General features: G+C 43.3%; 2 protein-coding genes across 2 annotated transcripts; both read right to left on the bottom strand.

Annotated features, from left to right (window-relative positions):
* Positions 1-816: 816 nt before the first annotated feature.
* Positions 817-7,576, bottom strand: LOC106887472 (leukocyte elastase inhibitor-like). The gene is made up of 8 exons (XM_014941006.1): positions 7,353-7,576; positions 6,317-6,501; positions 6,007-6,069; positions 5,441-5,569; positions 4,272-4,389; positions 3,804-3,946; positions 3,079-3,246; positions 817-2,530 (listed from the first exon to the last, which is right to left on the bottom strand). The coding sequence occupies exons 2-8, from the start codon at positions 6,485-6,487 to the stop codon at positions 2,120-2,122; spliced, it is 1,203 nt and encodes a 400-aa protein (XP_014796492.1). The 5' UTR covers positions 6,488-6,501; positions 7,353-7,576; the 3' UTR covers positions 817-2,119.
* Positions 7,577-14,489: 6,913 nt separating this feature from the next.
* LOC106887471 (serpin B12-like) lies at positions 14,490-21,838 on the bottom strand. The gene is made up of 7 exons (XM_014941005.1): positions 21,671-21,838; positions 19,915-20,028; positions 19,417-19,548; positions 18,470-18,587; positions 17,104-17,246; positions 15,201-15,371; positions 14,490-15,073 (listed from the first exon to the last, which is right to left on the bottom strand). The coding sequence occupies exons 1-7, from the start codon at positions 21,836-21,838 to the stop codon at positions 14,669-14,671; spliced, it is 1,251 nt and encodes a 416-aa protein (XP_014796491.1). The 3' UTR covers positions 14,490-14,668.
* Positions 21,839-23,036: the final 1,198 nt, after the last annotated feature.

Raw genomic sequence — 23,036 nt, 5'->3', positions numbered from 1 at the left:
TAAGCCACAGGAGGTAAACAGGAACTGGAATGCCGTGAAATGCTTGTGGGGTGACTTCAAAGCTCTGATCCTGCCAGCAAGCTCTCTCATTTGAGAGCTGGGAAAGCCTGCAACTACATGTCTTCATTCGCAGAGCTGCAGTTTACTCTGTATTTAAGATTGGCAGAAATCCAGATGACCACCATACAGGTTACTATGAAGAAAGTTAACTCCCTCCCTGTCACTCTCAGTGCACCCTAGTACAGACATGGGACAAGGATTGAATTAGTATATTCTGAAATATGTGTGATTTGGAGGATATGGTACTTTAGAGGGACTTTCCTCCATTATGACATTCTGGACTGAGAAAGCCTTTCCCCTCAGTAGCCCCCTCTCTATTATTTACCTGCTCATCAGGCAGAGGGCTATAGAAATGTCAAGACAAGAGATTACAAACTTAAAAAAAGAATCTTCCTCTAGGGCCACCCATCTTACGGTCTTGAAGGACTGTGGCTTTTCAGGCACATCAAACACCAGAACTTTAGGGAAGACTTTTCTTTGAAAGGTTTCCCAGTGACATTAAAAAAAAAAAAAATCAACATCTTCTGCATCCATTGTTGTTTTTAGAATGGCAAATCAGATAAATGCAGGTGGAGGATGTTTAAGTTCCTGGTGGTACATTACACCTCACCGTGCTTTTAGTTCATGGACAAAATACAACAAACAAGAGACAAGACACATGGCAAGATGTTCAAGTATTGAGCACCTAAGACATCTTTCAAATCAGGATTCAAGAAGACAGACCAATTAAATGCTTTGAGTACCTTTATTGCTGCCACACTATATGGTTCAGAAAACTACTACAGTTTAACTGTACTACTACAGCTAAAATTACTTGTAAGCTATCATTAATTGTTATAAATGTACCAAGTTTTGGAAAACCAAACGCACTCATAGGATACTGTGTGTGAGACCATGTGTCTACACTTGATGCTTGCAGCAGGAGAAAAAAAAATGGGAAGAAAGCAATATCCAGCTTTCTCCAGAAGAGGACAAACAAGCATGGCACAGCTGAGGTCAAAGAAGATGCTACCAACTTTTTGATGACAGATAACATGTCACTGTAGGGTTATTGGGTTCCCCCTGAAACCTGTCGAGGCTTTGTCAGGCAGAAAGCTGGCATCATTGTGAAGGTGTTTGTGGCTTGGACTTGCACTGCAGGGAAATGGGACTGTTCTGGTGCTCTTAGGAACCCCTTACAACAAAACACTGATGAGCCTGCACTCTCTGAGGAGGTGCTGCATCACACTGAAAAGGCTCGCTGCCAAATCACAGCCAGGCAAAGACCATAATGGCCCAGAGCCCACCAGAGAGGAGCAGGACTTCTCTCTCTTGTGCTGAATGGGAACTGCCTCTGCCCAGGGGTATCTTTTGTGTCTCTACCGCTGTGGGAAAGGCTCCTGTCACTTCTCACCCTCAGGTCCTTCTGAGGTCCTTCTCAGAGGGGAGGGCTGGAGAAGGTACCTGAGGAGAAGAGAGAGGGACAAATGGAACTATGTATCTCCATGCTCAATGTCTGTATGGAGCTGTACTCAGGACATGAACACAACCTGTGGGTTTCACTGCCATCACGGCAGCCAAAAGCCTCCCCTCCTGGTGGCATTAAGGCATTGGGTTGCTGGAGACATGTGGGAGGGAAGCAGGAGGTTCATCACTGAGCTGTCTCTGGCTTGGGATCTGGTGGCTGGGGAGGAAGGTCTGCAAAACCTTCTGGAGGCTGACCCCACCACCAGTCTTGCCATAGAGCTCAAGAGGGAAGGCATCATTTTGGACTTCCTCATTTACACAGCACTTCACCCAACTGTTTAGACAACCCTTCTCCAGTGAGAGTTTTCATGGCCAAGAATGAAATAAGCTCCATTAGTGTTGCTTCCAAGTTTGAGAAGAGCTCTAAACAGGAAAGGCCCATTATAATTTTTTTCTCGTAGTCTTGCCAAGGCAGCTTTTTTTTTCTCTTGGGATCAAGATTATGGATATCAGGAAATGCCAGTGACACTTGATAGTAATGTGTTGTTTATGCCTTACTTCTTTTTACCATAGTATTATGCTCTCTTTGTGAAGAAAGAAGTAAAATCTTTCCTTAGGGGGAACAACATCGGCCAAAGAAAAGAATGTTCTTGCTCGGATTGTGTTTGATCAAGAAGAGGAATGGGTGGTCAGCTCTGAACTCATAAGTAGTGCCGATGGGGTACATGTCCCCACATACGATCCATGTAGAAGCAGCTGCTGCCTCAGTGCCTTCTTCATTAACTTCCACAAAGGACTTATGAATAGCCCTGGAGAGGTACAGCCAAGGCTTTATTGACAGCCCAGAGAAATCAGCTTGCTCAGGACTGAAGACATTCCTCATCCCCAGAGCCTGCAGTACTGGTGTGAGCTCAAAGCTCTCCTCCATTCTGAACCGGGGCAAGTACACTTCAATTTCTTGTAGAAACACGTTCTTCATATCGGTCCATTCTACTAATTTCTCATAAGTGACAGCACTCTCTAGCTGCAAGGACAAAACACAGGGAATCACGGTCATGAGAAACTACATCAAAATGCTCGCAGCAACATTTTCCTTTAAGGAAAGCCCTGTTTTTCACGACAAAGACAGAACCTGTGCCCTACAGCTATTGATTGTAAAGTCAGCCAAATTCAGACTCAGCCTTGTCAGAGGGATTCTTCTCATTTGTTCTGATTTTCATCAAATACCAATAGGGCATCATGTATCGATGCTTTTACAGGGAAGAAGTAAGTTCCCTTCGCTAGTGCTCCATTTTGTCCGCTGAACTAGGCATTAATTCCCTTGAAAAGGCTACAAAGTGTCACTTTTGAGTAAGTTTTTCCCAGCCTTGCTATGCTCTTCTTGAAGAAACCTATATACCCACTAATCTATCTCATCTCTACACAGGCAGCAGTGTTCTGCCTCTGGAAAGCAAGATAAAACCCAGAACACTTAAAAGATATAATCTTGGCCTGCATGGCTGGGAAGCATGTTATTTAAGTACTGGATGGACAGGTAGTTTCTCCTCCCAGGAGCAGAGACAGGAGTGTTACCTGTTCAAGGCCAGTAGACACATCACAGATGTTTTCTGGCAGGAGAATGAACATGCTCAACTCTTCTCCAACATACGGGAGCTCCAGCACTGTCACTTGTTCTTCTTGTCTCCTGGCTAATTTGTAGTTTCCTATCCGATGCATCATGAGTACATTCCTGTGTTCTCTCTAAAATACAGAAAGTCAATCAATAGTCAGAAAAAACAACCAAAAAAAGAACACAACAAAAAATAAGCAAAACAAAGCAAGTAATAAACCCCATGGAATCAACCTGCTTGAAATTTCTTGTTCATTTTCCATGAATGGTCCTTAAACCACTATCTGTTTTTGCTGCAGGCATTGGCAGAGGCTCAAGTTCTGTGAAAGCCCTAACAGTCACTCTAAGGGCTTCTAGTCCTCTGCACTGTAGTTCATGCTCCTCATCTAACTCTTTCCTAAAGGATAATGCCAACTTCTGCTACAGCCCCTGGAAAAGGCTGATGGGCCCTTGGAAAAGTCTCCTCTATAATTTAGCCTCTCCAAGAAGGTACCAAAGCTTGCCTTCACATGACCTCTGTCTCAAAGGTACTTGGGCAGAGGATGCTGCTTTCCTACTTCACAGGGTGGAGGCTTTTGGCTTGGATAAATTGGGTCCCCACACCTGGGCTGGGCAGAGACTTGCCCTGCACACAGCAGAGCACAGCCCCACTGTCCCCTGCTCCCCACAGCTCTTGTTCCAACCGTACCTTGTTCAGCCTGAAAGGCATTTCCCTGGTGTTTTTCTCGAGAAATTTTGTAGCCCATTTCCCTTTGAAGTAGATAGCGTTGACCAGAGCTAGCACCGTTGTGTGATCAATAGAGCCAGGAGGGAAGAGATCTTTAATTTTTCCTTTAAAACAACAAGCAAAGGTAAATTATGATTTTGTTTTGACCATTGACTGGGAATGATCCCATTACTTCCTCACTTGGAACAATTTCCCATTTGCAGCAAGAGTTGATCCACAGCTTTAGCAGAGTCAAAGCTCCCAGAAGCTCAGGGCCATTGTATGCCCCAAGCTGCTTTTACAGTAGCTACAAGCAAAATTAATCACTCCATAGCATTTTTGAGTGTTGCTACACTCAGGAAAAGGAAGAAACTCCAGCACCAGGGATTGACTTCTCACATGGTCCTGATGCACACCCCCCAGGCAGCCAAGCACAGGCCTTGTCCCTACCACAAGTTTGCTTTTCCACCCAGGAATTCATCTTCTTTCTGGACTCATCAGCTGTGTTAATGAAGTCCATTGCTTCCAGCTCTGCATGGTACAAGGTCCTTGTGGAGTCTAAGTATTGCTGCAAAACAGGGAAGAGAGGTGGCTCTCATGACGGTATTTGGGGAGCTACTTGACCACAGAGTAAAATAAGAGTTCAAGAAACAGACACCAAACTGTAGGTCAGAGGTCTGTGTGGGGCTACTTGTTCCAGTATTAATGTCCTGCATATGCATTATGACTTTTCAGGAGACACTTTCTGGGCACAGGGAGGAGCGAAGCAACCAGTTCCTGGGACACCTTTCATGTAAGAAAGTCCCAGCTCTACTGTCTTTTACAGTTCTTTTACTGTTCTTTGTGAGAAAGTGTTTTGCTTTTTGATCAAGACAACCATTTCAGGAAGATAGTTGTTGGCAAGGGCAGGGCACAAGTCTGCCAGCCTAGCCATCAGCCATGGCCCCTGCTCCCCTGTCCTTGCGGAGCAGCCTCCCCACTGCTGCTCCCTGGCCCTTGATGCAAGCTGGCCCTCACTTCTCTTCCCACTTCTCATCCATTCACTTCAAAGTGCCAGCTAATGAAAAATAACGTGCAAGGACTTCATCTCCCCCATTGTGCACAGCGCAAATGAGCAGAAAGAATGCTCTGGGATCAGGCCATTAAATTCAGGTCTCAGTATAGACACAGGTGTGCAGAGAGAGAAACAAGCCTGGGCAAACTGGATTTTTCCCCCTGTCTGGAATGATGACTTCTGTGGAAATGCTCTACACTACACCATTCAAAGATGTAAATGTGCTGCAGCATTTTAAAAAAATGTAGGTAAAGGTTGCCAATTCCATCTATATCAAAGCATGAAGAAACGTCATTAGGTGCTACCTAGATCTTTCAAAAGTATTTCTATCTCCTCCTCAGGAAATACAGGCCCTTTCCCTTGACTTTAGACAAAGTCTACTTAATCTCATAAGTCTCTCTCTTTATACTCTTCTCACTCTGAGTTTCCTCCATCAGTGAGAGCTTGCTTTTCTGTCACAAGGGCAGCAATGCAGAAATGTGCAACTTCATATCCTTAGCAGAAGTTCAAAGTGTAGTACAGAAGTTTTTCAAAACCACATAGCCTGAAAGGAGTTATCACTTACCTGAGGGAACTGAAAAGTCACTTCTCCAAAGAGCCTGTTGGCAATGCTGAGGGAACATGTGGCACCAGATTTCTCAAGGGCAGATAGAAGCTCCTGGAACTGAGAATGGGCTCCTCCGGCTTCTTCACACTGCAAGCAGCAAGGGAAAGCTGTCTATAGCAAGGTGCACTCGCCTGGAGTTCCACCCATGTGCCCTCAGGCTGAAATCATAGGCACTGTCCCCAAATGCACTTGTGGGGCCAAGGGGCATGCAAAGACCCACAAACACCTCTGGGCTTTCTGACCACCCAAAAGCACCAGGTCACACACTTGTCTCCCTCCTCCCCTGTCATCTCTACCTTGAAAAAGGATCACCCTTTTTAAATACAGCAACACTTCACGCAGCAAGGCAACAGGGTCTCTTCTGCACATCCACACAGGTTTCAGAGTTTGATGAGGACAGGGCTGAACTCTGCTCTTACCGTACTTTTGGACTAAGTGCTGCCACTTAGCAGGTAAGTCTGCCTTGCCTTGCTTCACTTCATGCTATAGTTCAATATTACCACAAAGTTTAGATGCTATCTCACCTTTCCAGTGGTGTTTTTGGTTCCTGGACTTGCTGTGCTCAGCACCTCGTGAATATGAAGCACCTGCAATACAAATGCAATATAAATCTATTAATGAAGACACAAAGAAAGCATTAGGGTTATGCTGCAGCCTCATGGGCGCTGCAGAGCAGATGAGCGTGTTTGGACAGGAGAGATTTGAGACCTGTAGCTGACACTTCTCTCAGTTTGCTGTTTGTGAAGAACATGACCTGGACTGCCAGAAGGCTCTTTTCCGTTTCCAAATGTAAGCCTCTAATAGCAGTTCCCAGAAAAAGGGAAAAACACCCACCTTTTCTATCTCTTCAGCTGTGCTGCCTCTGGCACCCAGCTGGATCATGCTCAGGGCAGCCGAGATGCTCAGCGGGGAGAAGAAGATATTTTTGTCTCTTTTTCCTTTGCTCAGCTCTTTGAAGAAGTCCAGGCAGAACTTGGTGTTTGCTGCAGTGAGGGAGCCCATCATGGCACGGCCAAGGCCTACAATAGGACAACTATGTAATCCATTTCACAAACATTGCCATGGTCAGAGCACAAAGTGTGGAGAGAGTTAGAAACTCAGAGCTTTTCTCAGGAAACAGCACCCCAAGCATCGACTCGCCCCTGGGAGCAGGTTTCAGACCACATTTAGCACTTCATAGCAAAATGCACCCCTTACCCTGATGTGAACAACCACCTCTGGGCAAATCACTCCTTTAGCCCTATTCTTGCGCTTCCCCTGTCTGCTCTAGCTTTCCCCACGCTCGCTTTCATGTCCTCAGGTTTTTTTTCTAAAGGCTGTACGCTGTGTAAATATGGCCACCCATTCAACATCCTGTTTTTCTTGCAAGAACTGCTACGTGGTTTAGAAGCGTTAGTCAACCATCAGATACTGTATTGTCTAAAAGCTTTTTTTATTTGTATATTGTGTGAAACATGAGCACAATGTATGAAAACAACCAAGAGAGGGACCAATGAATTGGATTACCAAGTCATAGACAAACAACAATGTGGAAAGGCCTTCCTCTGCCTCCCCAATTTGAGGTAGCAAGATCATACATGTCCCAGCACTTCTGAGATAACTGCCTTGCCATTTATATCGCCTTTTGCCTTTTAAGGGTATTACCAAATTGAGCGAGCTGTTGAGCGAGCTTGTTCAACTCAAGCAAAGAATTTGGCTACACACTTCCTGCATCCTGGGACTGTCACATCCATGAAATGTGGAAGCCAGCCCTGCAGGCAGAAACACCACAGCCTGCCTTTGTGCACAGCTGCAACACTCCTTTTTCCCCTCCAGCTTCTGTTTCCAATCCTATCACTACCCTGAGGAAAGATAGAGCTGAGAAAGTTACCTTCTCCTGGAAAGAGGTGACTCTGGCAGCTTCTTCGCTGATAGAGGGTGGTGTCCTGCCCTGTCTTAAATCAAAACCAATTGCTGTGTAGTCTGGCTCCGTACCCAGCTTACTTCTGAAGAAAGAACGTGTCCGGAGAAATCAAAGATCAACAACAGAGTACCAGGAGAATGGCCTTTCTGGTCCCACAGCAAAGTGGGAGACACAATCCAGTCTCTTCTGGTTTTCACTCTCTGAAACAAATAGTGAAGAAGGAAATACGGGTTTTTCCCCTCCCAGAGAGGAGGGACCCTGTTGATGCTGCTGCATCTCATTAGCTTGCTCTGCCGAATCGTCTCAAAGACATGGCAAGCATCTGCAGAAAGCATACAGCAACAGCAAGAGGGAAACAGAAACAAAACAGAAAGTAAGACTCTGATACGCAGCGTTCAGAGAGGCACTGAAGTCTATCTGGGAGCCACTGTCTCATGAGGAGCCCTGACAGTCCTGCAGCAGACGATAGAGTCAGGCCCATAACCACAACATGTTATTTCTTCTTTATCCCAGGCCTTGCCAGAGAAGTGCAGTGATCCAGGCTGTGCCCTGGCTTAGCTGGGTCTGTCTCAGCACAGGCACTTCATCTGTCTCGGGGATCTCAGCACGTTTTCCTTCCTCTGTCAGCAAGGGACAGAGAGTAGAGGGAGCCCACAGTGGCCTTCAGCAGCACATCCCGTCCTGGGTTTTGAGCATCTTCCAGACTGTGGGTCAGGAGGTGGCAGGCCTAACAAGGTGCTATAGGACCTGGTCCAGAAGGCAGAAGGAGTCCCAGTTACACAGCTTTGGGAACAGATCCTGGCACCAGGATGCTCCCATATGGCAAGAATTTTAGGGAACTGTTTTTTTCCATTGATCTCATGCAGAAAAAGAGCAAGAGGAGGTGAAACAAAGTGAAGCAACAACTAGCCCTGCTTGTGAGAGCTCGGTGTGGCCAGCACTGCTAGTCATATGCAGGGAAGAGCACTGAGCTGAAGCAGCTCCTTCTTTCAGACTGATGCTCCTTGCTCTTCCAAGGCTGGATGTGGATTTTCCCCATGACACCAAAGACAGTTATCCACTGCAATGGGAGCATGTTCAGCTGAGGTGCTCAGCTCAGTACATGATTGCTGCTGTACTCCAGCTATAGATCTGGTATCCTAACACCTAGGTCTAGCCCACAGGTTTCAGCAGAACTGTGTGGGGAAACTGAGGCATCGACAGTTTTGGCTTGAAATGTGTGTGTGGCTCATGAGACTTTTGCTGAGTTGCACAGTCATTGTCAGTCTGCACTTCTGGGTGGCTTGCACAAAACAACAAGCAAAAAAGGCAGCAAGTTGGAGTTGCTCCTGTCAGCAGGCACAGGAGATACACCAAAGCCCCCGGCTATGTTTTCCAGGATCCTTCACATTCATCAACATTCATGAACAAGGAAATGGCACTTTGCTGCCAAAGCACACACTTACTCATCACTTAACCCTGGAGGTTGTTAGGCTTCACAAGCAGCAGTGAGCTTTTTCCTCCCAGGTGTCTTGAGGCTGGCTGGGGGCTGAGCATTGCCTGTATTTTAGGCCAACAGGCACTGCGCTCAGCTCTGCTCCAGGCAGAATATCATACTTCTCACTGAAGACCAGCAGCTGACTCCATTGAGCAAAGTTCAGCTAAGCCCCCATGTTGATATCACACGATGATTGCAATAATATAGTCTGAAAATACGACTGGGGGGACTCTCCCCTATTATGAAACTCTGGATTGTGAAAGCTTTTCCCCTCGGTGGTCTACCCTCTACTGTTTAGTAAGATAATTTCTCACTGGGCAGGCTGAGGGCTGTGGAACAGGCAGGATGGGTCACAGCTGGCCTGCGTTAGGGACTGCTTCCTGAGAACAGATTGCAGGGGAGAGAGGTGACTGGCAATGGAGGGGGCTGTGGTGGGGGGCACTTAGAAGAGGAGCTGTCGGGTGAGTGAGCGGAGGCAGAGCTGTGGCTGGTGCTGCGAGGGTGCAGGCTGCAGTGAAGGCTGCAGGAAAAGCAAGCGGCTTCACAGGGCATTGCGTGAGAAGAGAAGACACTCACATCAGGATACACAACAGAGGCCCATCAGCAGTGCTTTTTCAGCGTGTTTAAAACTGTCAGTAAGTGTATGGAAAAGCTGGACCCTGTTTCCAAACCGTGGCAGTCCAGTGAGGGAGTAAGGCAAAACAGTCTCGGAGCTGCATGGGTGGTAGTGCTCTTATACAAAAGCTGTGGCACTCCACCTCATAATTCAGAACATATAATTTCATGCCTGGGGATTCAGATGAGAAAGCTGCAAGCAACACCCTCCAAAGAGCTAGAAAGAAGCTCAGAATTTAATTACTTCATTCATATTTTCTTTTCTAGGCAGATATTTAAAAAGCGAGGCAAGATTCATGCTATCCGAAAGATATAGAGTAAAATATCATTGTTGTGAGGACAATAATAACAACCCACGTATAGATACTTTTTTTCTATTAAAGTGTTACTGAGTTAAAACAAGAGTAGTCCTGGGAGTAGGGATTCCAGAACTCATCTGCAAGTTGTTCTAGTTACTGAACTGCAAAGTTATTAGTCCTTAAGTTATTAAGTTGCAGTCATTTGAGTAAGAGCACAACTTCAAAAGGAAGGTGGATTGTTTTCCACCCAGAATATGTGTCTGATAGTGCTTGGTATGTTCTGGGACATGCAAGCTTTAAGTCCTGTGAGGGTATGGGACACACTGAAGACAGGCCCTTCACCTCCTGAGCTACAAGAGTTTCTCCTCTACAGAAGTTATGTACCATTTTCACTTCAACAAAATGAAATCACTCTGGCGGCATTTTCAGGGAGCCCAGTTTAGATAGCTTGTGCAAGGTCTGCTTTGAACGTATTCACTAGATGTTCTTTGGGGACTTGCACCTCATTCCACTTCATTCGTGGATTTCAGCATAGGCAAAGCACCTCCTTGCTCACATCAGGACAGTCCAGAGCAAGCAAAGAAAAATGTTAGTTGCAGAATTTACAAAACGTGAAAATTAAATGCTTATATATCTTGGATACTTCCGTACATGTAAGAAAAGAGAATTTTTCTTTCACATGGCTTTTTTGGATGTACATGCTTGAAGCCAGCCTACGTTCTGTTTAGGAGAGACACACAATTATTTTAGTGTTACTTCTCCTTTCTGAAGTCATGTGTAATTCTGTGCATTAAACATGTTATGCACTGGTTCTCCATTACATATACACATAAAAATACAGTCAGGAAGTGTAATTTCTGAATTTAGTTTTCATAAAGCCCATGAACACTTAGATGTAGTACCTGCTAGAAATAATTATAATGCCCTATAGAAAAGGAGTATACTTTTCCAAGAAAATTAAATCAAGGATTTACTAAGACACTTTTTTTTTAATAAATATGGAAATCAAAGATCTAGATCATCCTGCCTCTGTTCCTGTGTGACTGGCTGTACAGCTGGAGTAGAATAGCACCTTGTATAGGACAGAAGGCATGAAACTACTCACATTACCATCGGTTGAGGCCAATCTTTGATGTGTGGTAATTCTATATTGTATTAAATGTTACATTATTATAATTAATAATAATAAATTATAAAGGAATAAAAGGTATTTATATTTATAATAAATCCATGTAATAAATCATATACAATTTATATTGTATATCATACAGAGGTTGAACTTTGAATTTTAGTCCTCATAATCTGTTTATAATTCTTTACTCAGGTCTTAGCCAGAAGACACGAACTAGTAGCACTGCCCTCCTGCTACCCTTTGGACAGATGGCATATTTCCTCCTTTGCTGCTTCATTTAACTTCATTTAAGAGGGTGAATAGTGGCCTTTCCCTCAGCTGCTACCAGGGAAGAGGTGAGTACCTAATTCAGTGAGATGATGAGCACCACATGACAGAGCATCCACAGCTGCTGCTAAATCCTCTAAGAAGGGCTGTGGCCCTGCAACTCGGGGAAGCAAGCTGAAGTGCTGTGCCACCCGAATGCAGTGTGCCGAGTTTCAAGAGGAGGGGCAGAGACTTGCTGTGTAAATTCCTACTGCCGCCCCCCTGCCTCGCACCGAGGGGAAGCCGCGTGCAAAGCTAGCTCTGCCTGAACACAAACATTAGATGTGATGCTGTGAAATTGAAACCATCAACACTGATCACGTCTCTAAATCTAGTCTCAGGTTATGAGCACTGAAAAGTAGTATTTCTTTGCCTTTGAGTTTAAAAGCTATAGATTTTGCCAATTTCCATTGTTCCAATCGCAGTCGAGTTTCTCCCACTTCCAGTTCCAGACAGGAGTAAGAAAACGAGGCAGCTCTTACACAGTTCAGTAAGTATAGCATGGGATATTAAAGTCAGCAGAATTTGAGATTTTTAAAATGTGCATGTATGTTTTGGGTCTAAGACACGATACCTGATAACTTCTCTATTTTTTACCAGCTCAGACATTTTGTGATGCAATGTGGTTACTATAAACTAGTTTGACCAGCTGTAAATCAGTAACCGACCAGAGCTGAGTGCGGTTAGCCAAATTCAGCTAACCAGTGTGCAAGACAGAATGGCCTTCGGGTTGAGGGGTACCTCTAAAGATCACCTAGTCCAACTCCAGAGGCTTGGGGCAGGGCAGCAACTGCCTTGCCATTGGCAAAGGGGATTCTTGCTCCCCTGGGGAGAGAAGAGGCATTGGACCTTGTTGACACGGATGGGGATTGATGGGGAGAGGAGCTCCCAGAGGTAGAATTTGCAACAAGGGGCAAAAATAAAGTAAAAAGTCTATGTTGCATAGATATTTTTTTTTTTTTTCTTCACAATGTTAGTCTTCTTTTCATAGTCCATGAGATTGTAGCAGTGGTAAAAGCACTGCCATTGTGTGTACCAGAAGCGGCCCGGGCGCATCCCTTACATCACGCAGGGCTCACTGCATCGCTTCATGGCTCCTGGGCTTTGGTGGCACAGGAACAGCCCAGCTTAGCCACTGCTGAACAGAGACTTGTATTGCAAACTTCCCCTTCTATTTCTTCCACTTTTAAGACTAAGCTTCTGCATTCTTCACTGGTAGCAAGTACAGGTCCGTCCCTCTGCTAACCCACAGTATCATCAGACACTCCTATTTTAAGTCAAGGGTGCCGGGAAAGAATATGTTGATGGCTGTGGACAGTATACTCATTTCTGAGAAAAGACAGGAATAAAGGGAAGGGGTTTTTTTCCCTCTGTGGTGTTTGCCACTTCATCACAGGAATTCCTGACCCTGCCTTTTCAGAAATGCTGTTTGAAAGTTGATTTTTGAGGTTGCAGTTCTCCGAACTTCCCCGGGGAATGTAAACACTGTATGATGACAGCTTTAGGCAATAAAAACAGGCAAAAACATTGTCAAACAGGTTGACAGCCTCCAGAAGGGAAACGCAGATGCAGACTGGAGAACTGCTGCTGCAGCTGTACTGTATCTTCAGATTAGACAGTCAAGAGTAGTTTGTTTCTTTGACTCTTTTCTTGTCCTGCTCCTGTCTGTTCTTGCTCAGTTATCAATCACTCTTATTTCCTAGACTTTCTTGTCCAAAGGGCCCCACTTAAGGTAACTTAAAGCTATGGTAATCATAAATGCAGAACATAAGACTGCTTTACACCCAATTATTTGGTGAATAGCTAATGTAGACTTTTCTTTTATGGGTCATAAAACATGTCGCAAACATTAATTTCTTAAACCTCACACAGAATCCCACTGAGGAAGCTGTTACTTATGTCAAACCATCAACTTAACAGTTATGTCTCACTGTCAGTCAGCAGCAAGTTTTATTTTTCTCCCACAGGCTGAAAACCTTCCCAGGTTATGTTTAACTCTGATTTCAGTGATTTACACTGCTCTTTACAAAACATTTCTTCATTTCTCTGAGCATGGAGAGTGCCCTGTCCGTATGAATGCATCTCAGATTGTTAAAATTCACCAGACAGCAGCATGCAAGGAAGAAAACACACTTCTTGGAAGTTCATGCCTGCAGTTCTTCCTATTTTGAGAGACTGAAATCACTTGATTTATCCCCATATAAAAGGCAGCCTTCTTTACTATGTTAATTAACCATCTTTAGAAAGGTGTGTTTTCATATACCGTTCCTGCAGGCACCATGCATACAAAATTCTCTTTGGAGTCATTTGAGACCTTAGAGGGTGCTTAGGGGAGGCTGTCCAGGGAGGTGGTGGAGTCTCTGTCCTTGGAGCTATGTAAAAGCCAGCTGGACATGGTCCTGAGCAACTGGCTGTAGGTGGCCCTGCTTGAGCAGGGGAGGTGGACCAGATGGTTTCCAGAGTCTCTTCTAACCTCAACCCTTCTGTGAGCTTTTATTTCAAAAATTAATGCAGAAAAAGTCCAGTAATGTTGTAATCAACTCCTTTTCGAGAGGTGTCCATGAGGGCAGAACCCTGTCCTTTCCCCTGACTGAGTATTCCTACTGCTACTAGCATAAAAACCAATGCTACTGATAAAAACTTACACAAAAAGATACAAGACTTATAAAAGGCCTACATGTGACATCATTTTTCTAATTGGTAAGATGACGCTTTAGATGTAGGCATAAACCTAAATAAATAAATGAAGCCAAAGTTGCTTCTAGGATAAGCTTTATATAGAGTTCAGAATAGCGTAAAAGGCAGAGTCAGTACACATTACTGGGGAGAAAGTGGTACAGTTATCAGTAAGTAGGTATATTTGCTGTAAATATGTATCTTCTGCTTGGCTGGGAACAGTTGCTGCAGGAAAGGGAATTATCATGGCCAGATCTCCACTGTGCAAAGGATTTGCCACGGCTACAGAACACAGACAACAAAAAAGTCTGAAGCACCTCTCTGCTGACCAGTGGCCAAGAATAAAAAAGTACAGAGCAGGGCTACTCTGTTTTTACTGGCAATTACTGAAAATTGCTGCAGACAATTCTGCTCAGACAGCAGTGTACCGACTCCACTTTTGCAGGCCCAGGCAGGTGCTGCACAACACTGCCTGGCTGGGCTGGGGAACGGTAAGGAATATAGGAGTATATGTGGGCATCAAGGAAACAAAATGTTATTCATATTCAATGAGGTTCAGGCAAAATGTACTGCTATTCTGGATTCAGAACAATATTTGCAGTTCGAGGAGCGAAGTGGCAGAGCACCCAGTTGATGGGTTCTTAAGCTAAACTGCTTGCAGTGATTATTTTGAAATGCAAAGTAGCTGTCGAAGGATTAAGAACGCATTGGGGGGAAAAAGTACTATTTCTGATTTTCATCCAAGTGTTTCTCACAATGTTAGAAAATGGCCCTGCTTTTAAGGTGAGCAGAGTTTGCCAAAAAAAAGAATGGTATTGGTAGGATTGTGTCTAATAAAGAATAAGAAAGGGTGGTCAGCCATAAACACCTCTGTGAGAGGAAGAGACCTGTTCACAATGACAGCTCCTGTAGCAGCTGCTGCTATGGTGCCTTCCTCATTGACTTCCACATACGTCTTATGGACAACATCTGACAGCACCAGCGATTTTGCAAACGACATTGCAGAAAGGTCAGCTTTTGATTCATTGAAGATGTCAGTCATCCCCATCTCTTGTAATACCTCATTGAGGTTAAAGGTGCTTTCAAGCTTGAATCGGGGAAGGTATACCTCCACTCTTGTCTCAAACATGTGTTCTGAAGAGGCCCACAGCATTAAATTTTCATAGGTCATTGTGCTTTCAATCTAGAAGATGGGGAAAAAACAGAGCTTAAAACAGGTGGGGGGGGCTTCGAAAAGTCTAGATCTTTAGACCCAGCCTTAATTCAGACAACCAGCTTCCAGCCACAGTCCATGATATATACTGCCTTACCTGCTCCAGCCCACTGGTAGATCCATCAGCCATGTCACCTGGCAGTAGGATGATCATGCTCAGTGACTTCTGAGCATAAGGGAGTTCAAGGACCTGAGCACCCATCTCCTCAATGTAGCCAAATTTAAACATGCCTTTCTGATACATCATCTGCACAGGTTTTTTCTCATTCTGTTTAAAAGAAAATCATGCAATCACTTAATCAATACAGCTGTTAACACTTAAAGTTATCATAGATGTAATATCAGTAGTCAGGTTTTCAGCAGTAATCGCTGTTAGGCTAAACATATCTCTTTATTTTATTGCATCTACAGTGACACACAAAACATCGGTTTGGCCATGCATAAATAAAGAAGATAATTATTAAAAATAAAAATAAAAATCCCTGCAACTGATCCGGTAGTGAAGTTGCTTAATAGTTTTACACTTCCAAACAGGCTGATGCTGATTGGACTTGCAAGTCCTAACTTGGACTGGGATAAAGAAGAAATAGCACTGCAAGAACCAGGCTGTCATTTACCAGACTGATTGTTTAGACAGGAAGTAATAAATAGGTTAGGAGCAAAACTAGCCTCTCTCAGGCATCCTCTTCTACATCTTGTTATCTTGCCTTTTTTGTGATGGGGTTGTTTGAAAGCTGTATAAAGGCTCGCTTCCTTCTGCAATTAGCTAACTTCTTAGCTAACTTTTAAAGCAGTGAAAGAAGACTTTTTGTAGATGACATATTTTCTGCAAAAATCCTGCTAGTATTGATTAGCAGATGGAGATTAGCAGATAGTTTCTCCTACTGCAGCAGGGCAGAAAGTATTCTCACCTATTGTCAATATCCATATTCAAAGATACAAAGTCACAAATATAAGCACCCAATATGACAGTTTCTTACCAGTGTCTTAACAAAGGAATGCAACATGATAACTAGAAATACATGTTTTTCTGACCTTTTCATTTGATATATGAGGAACATTCAAAAGAGACTTTTTTCCATACAAAGCTCTGCAATTTAAGATTAGACCTAAATCTGTTGGGTTTTTTCTTTTTTTTTTTTTTTTGGCTGAGAACTAACAGAATATTAGCATAACATTTGGTTTTGGGTTTTTTCTTTTTTTTTTTTTTTGGCTGAGAACGAATAGAATATTGGCATAACTTTTGAAAAGAAGACAAAACTGAATTAAATGAAAGTAAATGTCTTTGATGTCTTTTTTGGTAATGTCTGTCAGGCCTAAAAGGCACATACAATATTTGGAGAAATGTGCTTGTTAAATAACTTTGCAACCGTATTGACAATAGCTTAGTTAAACAATGAAGGCTTTGGTGATACCTCTATGGCAGAAAAATTGGGCTAAAACGTTAAATATATTTTAAATAAACTTTCAAACATTGCAAATACTGTAAATAAACCAAAATACTTTATAAGAATATCTCCTTTTTCAAATTGCAATGGTATTTTTTGCTTGTTACTGGCTGACCTAGTTCATTTGGTGTGTTTTAATCTCTAAAATGTGTAGGTAATGTTAAAATATATTGAATGTAAGAACACCAGGCTGACCCCCTGGAGCCTATATGAAATGTGATGTTCAGATTTGCTTCTATCCACAACAACTATCTGTAATGATTACTATGTTCAACAGTGCTTATCAGGGCTAGCACTTGTGCTTTGCCAGCCACCAGAGAAAACTGTAAGTTGTTGCAACTTCTCAGTCTTGCACATTTTTTTCAGTGAAGATTATGCTTTTCTGCAAAAATCTGTCCTGCCAAATCTAGCCAACAGGTTGAGTTCCCAGCACAACCACACCTTGCTCACAGGACACCTGAGCCCTGGACATTGTGCTTCTGTGTTACGCTTGCTTTATTGCTCACAGTGTCTAGGATAAACAATGTTAAGATTTACGGAATGCAGATGTACCTGATTCAGTTTAAAATCTCTCTGTACTGTTTTTTGTTCCTCAAACTTGTGTTCCCAGGATGCTTTGAAGTAGATTACATTCACCAACACCAGCAGTGTATCTACAGTGATCACACCAGGAGCAAAGAGGTCCTTGATTTTACCTAAAGGAAATTTTGGAATACACAAGTATTTGTTAGTTGTCATTAAGACTCTATGCTGAAATTCCATTACTTGTCTCTGAACTTAGTTTTGGAGAAACTTGGAAATCCAGTTCTTGGCTTTTTCAAAGGACAGGGAAAATATAGACAAATACATGGTAGATTCCTCTGCACTGTTACCAGCCAGGGAGGACAGTGGGGAGTGGGGGTCACCAAATTAGCCAACTGTCAGTGTCAGGGACCATACATATCTGCCAGGTGACATTAACCATGGGGCAGGAAGCAGCACCATTAATTGCATATTTCGGTTTACATAAGGACACCTTCTCCCTGAGCACAGCAGTTAACCAGCTGTGGAGTTTTTGACTTTCTACACAGAAGCAGTTGGCAGGCCCTCAGGCTTCATATGACTACCCAAGCAATGATGGCTCCTAACCCTGTGGCTCCTGAACCTTCAGCCCTCTTACTGAGAGCCAAATGGGGTTAACGAATCTTTCCCACACCAGTCACAGGCCAGTCTGCCAGTACAAGGACAAGTTTGGTCAGGAGATGGGCAACTGAGAAATTATGGAAACCTTCAAACCTATTTGTCTCCCCTCCAGTAAGTTCTGTTTTATGTTCAGCCAGAAGATTTCGAAAATTTTCATCCCACTGCTACTGCATTTCTGGTAAAACTAAAGGAAAATGGCACGTATCACATTTAATTGAATCATCAAGAGCCCATGGCTCCTGCTAGCCTTTTAAGGGGAAGACTGTCACTTGTGATAGTGAGTCTTGCTGATGGTCACATCTCCTGTCTTTGTGGGCATTGTCCTACAGGTCCTCAGTCATCCTCCTTCCCCCCCCACCCCAGCCTGTTCCCAGTCTCACCATGAAGCTAACAGCTTACATCCCCTGCTGTCCTGTATCTGCAGTTGTGGCTATTCACAGAAGCAATTTGTTTGGTCAAACTTTACAGGTATTATTGCAATTATCATGCCGTGCATAAGGGTGGGAATACAAAAGTATTTGACAACAAATGCATCTTTAATTCAGGAATATTTCACATGATAACTTACTCTAATATTTAAAGACTGGATGGGAAGACAAACCATCTTTAAACGGCATAAAATTGAACACACAGAAACATGAACAAGTCTTTGCTTTTCACATCCTGATTTTTTTTTTTTTGTTGAAGCAGCAGAAAAAGGCAGTGACAGTATAGCTATGATTTTGCTTTGTTTTACCTTGTGTCTCACTTTCAACCCAAGAGTTAATTTTTGTTCTGGCAGCTTCAGTAGCACCTTGAAAGTCCACTGTTTGCAGCATTGCTCCATACAGTTCTTTAGTGCACATTAGAAATTGCTGTAAAGCAAAATGAAGATTATGCATTGGTCAAATCTGTTATGCATTTATTCCCTTCTGAAAGAATACAATCATTCAAAACTGGTTTAGAAATGGTGAGGGACCAGTTGACTCCATAAGGCAAAATTGCATTTTGGAAACATCTACTATCTGAAGTTTGTTTTTTGAAGAAGAGATCATTATTTTATTGCATAAGCAAGAAAATAAATAAGTTAAAAACCAGAAGAAAGAGTCTCCCCATGGAGAACTGTATACCTGGGGTTCAGATAAAAATAAAAAATTACAGAAGATGCAGGATGTGTAGTTTAATGCTAAAATATTCAAATCATTCAACAGAAATAATTGACAGAAAAGCAAGGACGTGTTATCTGTACTAGGTAGTCTAGAGATCACTGTCATTCAGTACAAAAGGAGTAGGAAATTCAGCACAGAAGCCCTATGTGTGAAACTGTATAATATCTCAGGTGACAAGCCCTCTCCAGGCTTACTGCTGTGCCACTTGCAAGTCTGGAAGCATTTGACACAGAGCTCAAATAGGCCATTTTTAACTGTAGTCACACCTCTGGGTGAGTGTAGACATATGCCAAAAGTGAACAGACTCCTGCTTTATTTTTGCTCTGTGGCCACTGATATCCACAAGGTGGGGTTTTTTAAATAGAAGAATAGAAAGCTGACACTCTCATCTCTTTCCCACCAGCCCCAAGAGATTCAGCTCCAAGAAGCCTATCAAGTGCTCCAAAATGCACACGAGGGGGACAACAGTGAGGCTCACAGTTACAGAGAAGTTTGAGGTCACGGCCACAGGAGCTAGCAGATACAGGTAACTTACCTGCCGGAGTTCAAATCCTTGTTGTAAAAAGAGATTGTTGGCCAGGGTCAAAACATAGCTTTCACCAAGGTTTTGTAGTTGTAAAAGCAGCGTCTGGAAAGCTTTATGGTTAAGGTCCCCATCCTTGTTACACTGGGAATAATACAAACACAACAATTATAATGATTCTTCCATATAACTTTGGTTGTTAATTTGCATCCTAAATAGATTACGCTATAGGACTAACTCCTGCTGCAGTGATTTTTAAATCCAGCTACTAGTCGAAGCTTCGTTGCCTGATCCTTCTTCAGGTGAGAACACTGAATGCTTTAGTATTGACTTCATGGAAGACTTGGCCCTTAATAAAACACCACCTTGCATCCGGCTTTTCCTAGTGGATTAGGCAGGCTCTGTGCGTGGGATCTTGACTCCCTCCAGTGGCAGACGCTAGTGCTTTATACCGAGTAACCTACCCTATAGTGAAGAGAGGGCTCCAGTGCTCCCCACCCAAGGACGTACCTGTGAGAGGGAAGGCTGTCTCTCCTGGCTTGGTTTTGGCTCCATCGCTGGGGCTGCGCTCTCAAGCTCAGATCCAATTCTTGTTCTGCCTGCAGCTTTCCCGACATGGAGCACCTACAGTTAAAGATGTCAAATTATGGCAATTTTAACTGGGATAAAAGCATTTCCCTTCTTTAAAAGATTTCCAGTGCTGTCCTGGATAAATGGTGTAGATTTATATGAGGTATTTTCTCAGCTTCAGTCAGGCTGAAATGACAGGCTTGAAATTGTTCATATATTCATGTCCAAATTCACATTTCTGTATTAACAAACCAAGAAGAACTTGCACTTAATCTCTCAAAGTGTTACTCTCCACTACCTCAAAATGTTTACATTTGATTTGTATTTTTATTGCTTCAGGTACCTTAAATTTCAAAACAAAAAGTTCCCTCAGGCAAAAACATAGAAAAGTTTTTTTTAAAAAAACAACAAAACTGGCTTTTGCAATCACTCTTTAACTTTGCATTAGCTTAGGAAATGCATCAAAACACCAGTACTCTAGATGGAAAGCAGTCTTTGTTTCTAATGTGCAAATATCTTGCTGAAAAATTTCCACCAGCTTCTCCATTATAATAATGTTGCATCATACATAGACTTAATCTTTTTTATTGAGGAGACTGGATCCCCATTGCTTTCCTAAAATAAGCAAGAGTCCCTGTGTATTGGGTCTATCTGGCAAGGTTATGGCAGCCAGGGGGCTGCAGGGGTGGCCTCTGTGCAAAGAGACCAGCGGCTGCCCCCATGTTGAACCGAGCTGGTTCCAGCCAGCTCCAAAATGAGTCAAGTCTGGTTTGCCATGACAGTAACTGGTGAGTGACTTCCCTGTCCTTATCTCAACCCACAAGCTTTTTTAATCCTATTTTCGCTCCCTGTCCTTGTTGAAGAGGGAGAGTGAGAGAGTGGCTGGGTGGGCAGCTGGCAGTCACCAGCCAAGCTCAACCAACCACATCTTGGGAACCTCATGAGGAGGACATGTCTATCTTGGCTATGGGTTAGTTAGCAGCAGTTAAAATGTGCGTGGCAGTGATAGGATATGATGCATTAAACTCTACCAGTACAGAGCCAGCTACTGATAAGAACCTCTGCCCTAGGATTACTCATCTTTTACCACTCGTGGGCACAAACAAGAAAAGAAAGGTTGTTGAAAACAAAACTTGCACTGCTGGGAGTAAAGGTGCAGCGATCAGAGGAGTGGCCTTCTTCATCCCATCCCTGCCCACCTGTGTCCCTGTGAGCTCTGCAGGTGAGACATTTTGACTCTTGAATGCCATAACTGTTAAGTGAGCTGTTTCCAGCCACCCAGCTGTGATCACTTCAAGTTTCTGCAACTCTCCCCGCTACCCACTCAGACTCACACTTTCAGGATTCTCATTGCAATCATGAGAAGCAGCGCCTTCCCATAATTTTGAAACAAAGTCTGGTATTCTAGCAGCAGGCTGGGGGAAAGCCAGAATTCCCCTCGGAGGTGTATCACCTCCTCCCATTCAGCTCTTGCTCCATGCTCCTGAGCCTGCATGGGGGCATGGTGTGACTCACGCAAGCAGATGGCAAGGATCATAGCGCACCAAGCATCACTGTGAAGGCAGCACCTGTGCTTATATTTGTGCTTGTTTCCTACGAGACCCTGGCACACGTGTTGTGCTAGGATGCCCAACATTTCCATTAAGCAAACAGCAAGCAATGTGGAAGCATCTCAGCACATTTCATTAATACTCACTTCTTCTATCTGAGCAGCAGTGTTGTTTTTTGCACCTAGATGGACCAGGGCCAGGGCAACAGAGATGCTCATTGGAGAGAAGGCGATGTTTGTGTTCTCTGCATTTCTGTTGAGCTTATTGTAGAGATCAAGGCAAAACTCAGTAATTGGTCTAGAAACGGAGCCCATCATGAAGAAGCTGCTGACTGGGAGCACAAAAGAAAGAAGAAATTTAATGCAGATTGTTGCATAGCTACATCACACTGTGAAGCATCTGTCTACCCCAAGATTGTCCCATAGCTGGTTGCGAAATAATAGAAGTTTGCTAAATTCAGAGAGTTTGAAACAGCCAACCTTGCACACACTTGTTGGTCCATGCTGCACAGCAGGAGCAAGGACACAATGGACCCAGAAAAGGGACCCATGCTCACAACATACATGAATTCCTCAGAAAGGGCCATTTTTCTGTCTTATCTCATCGTGTACCTTATTTTCGATCACACTATTGAAATCAGTCAACTGTGGATTAACATTTTCCTTCTCCAAACTGGTTTAATGTATACAGTCCTGTCAATTCTTTCCTCTTGCAACAACATACTATTAATGACAGAAACTTAGTAACAGAAACTATGCCTGCATATGACCATGTCTGGTAACCAGAGCTGTGGTATGAGGGTTTCAAAGAAGAGGTTTATAAAACCAAAATCACCATTAATTAAATGAAAAAGGGTCATTAACAGCTATGGAGACTGAACTATGTATGGAAACATGAGCAGCTGAAATACTTTTTCCCTCCCCATGAGTTTTCCAGGAGTCACAGATTCAGACAGGATACATAATTAAAATTTCCAAACTAAGCAATAGCTCAACAGCCCTGAAAAGAAGTCTGTTCCTGGTCAATGATACAGCAAGATCTGTGTCACTTCTTCCTTTTGTACTAGAAACAACAGCCTGATACCTTTCCCATGGGTTTCCATACATAGTTCAGATCAGTCCAGAAACACTTCACATGAAGACCTAATACAAATGGGCAAATCAGAGGAGAAACACCCAACAGATTTTCTGAACAAACAAATTAGAGATGAGTTTTATATATCTCATTAAGTCTGAAAACAGCTGTTCTAGCTCTACTGTTTGTGTCTTTGTACGAAACACAGGTTTAATTTTCCTTCTAATAACAGTCGTCTTACCACAAGAAAAAGACATCACACTAAATAATAATTTTTCCTTTCTTCCACCTTCATTACCTACTCTCCAGAACCTTCTGAAAACAAAACTCAGTGCTTCTGTAGTGTTGAAGTTTGTATTGCTCCACTTCCACACCTCTTAAGAGATCTGAAATGGAGCTGTGAAATCATTCATGGCGAATGTAGGTCATGAGGCGTAT

This window comes from Calidris pugnax, unplaced genomic scaffold (genome assembly GCF_001431845.1).
Source record: "Calidris pugnax isolate Ruff unplaced genomic scaffold, ASM143184v1 scaffold8, whole genome shotgun sequence".
Taxonomy (NCBI): domain Eukaryota; kingdom Metazoa; phylum Chordata; class Aves; order Charadriiformes; family Scolopacidae; genus Calidris; species Calidris pugnax.
The sequence above is the reverse complement of the archived record's forward strand: the minus strand, read 5'-3'. Positions and strand labels throughout refer to the sequence as shown.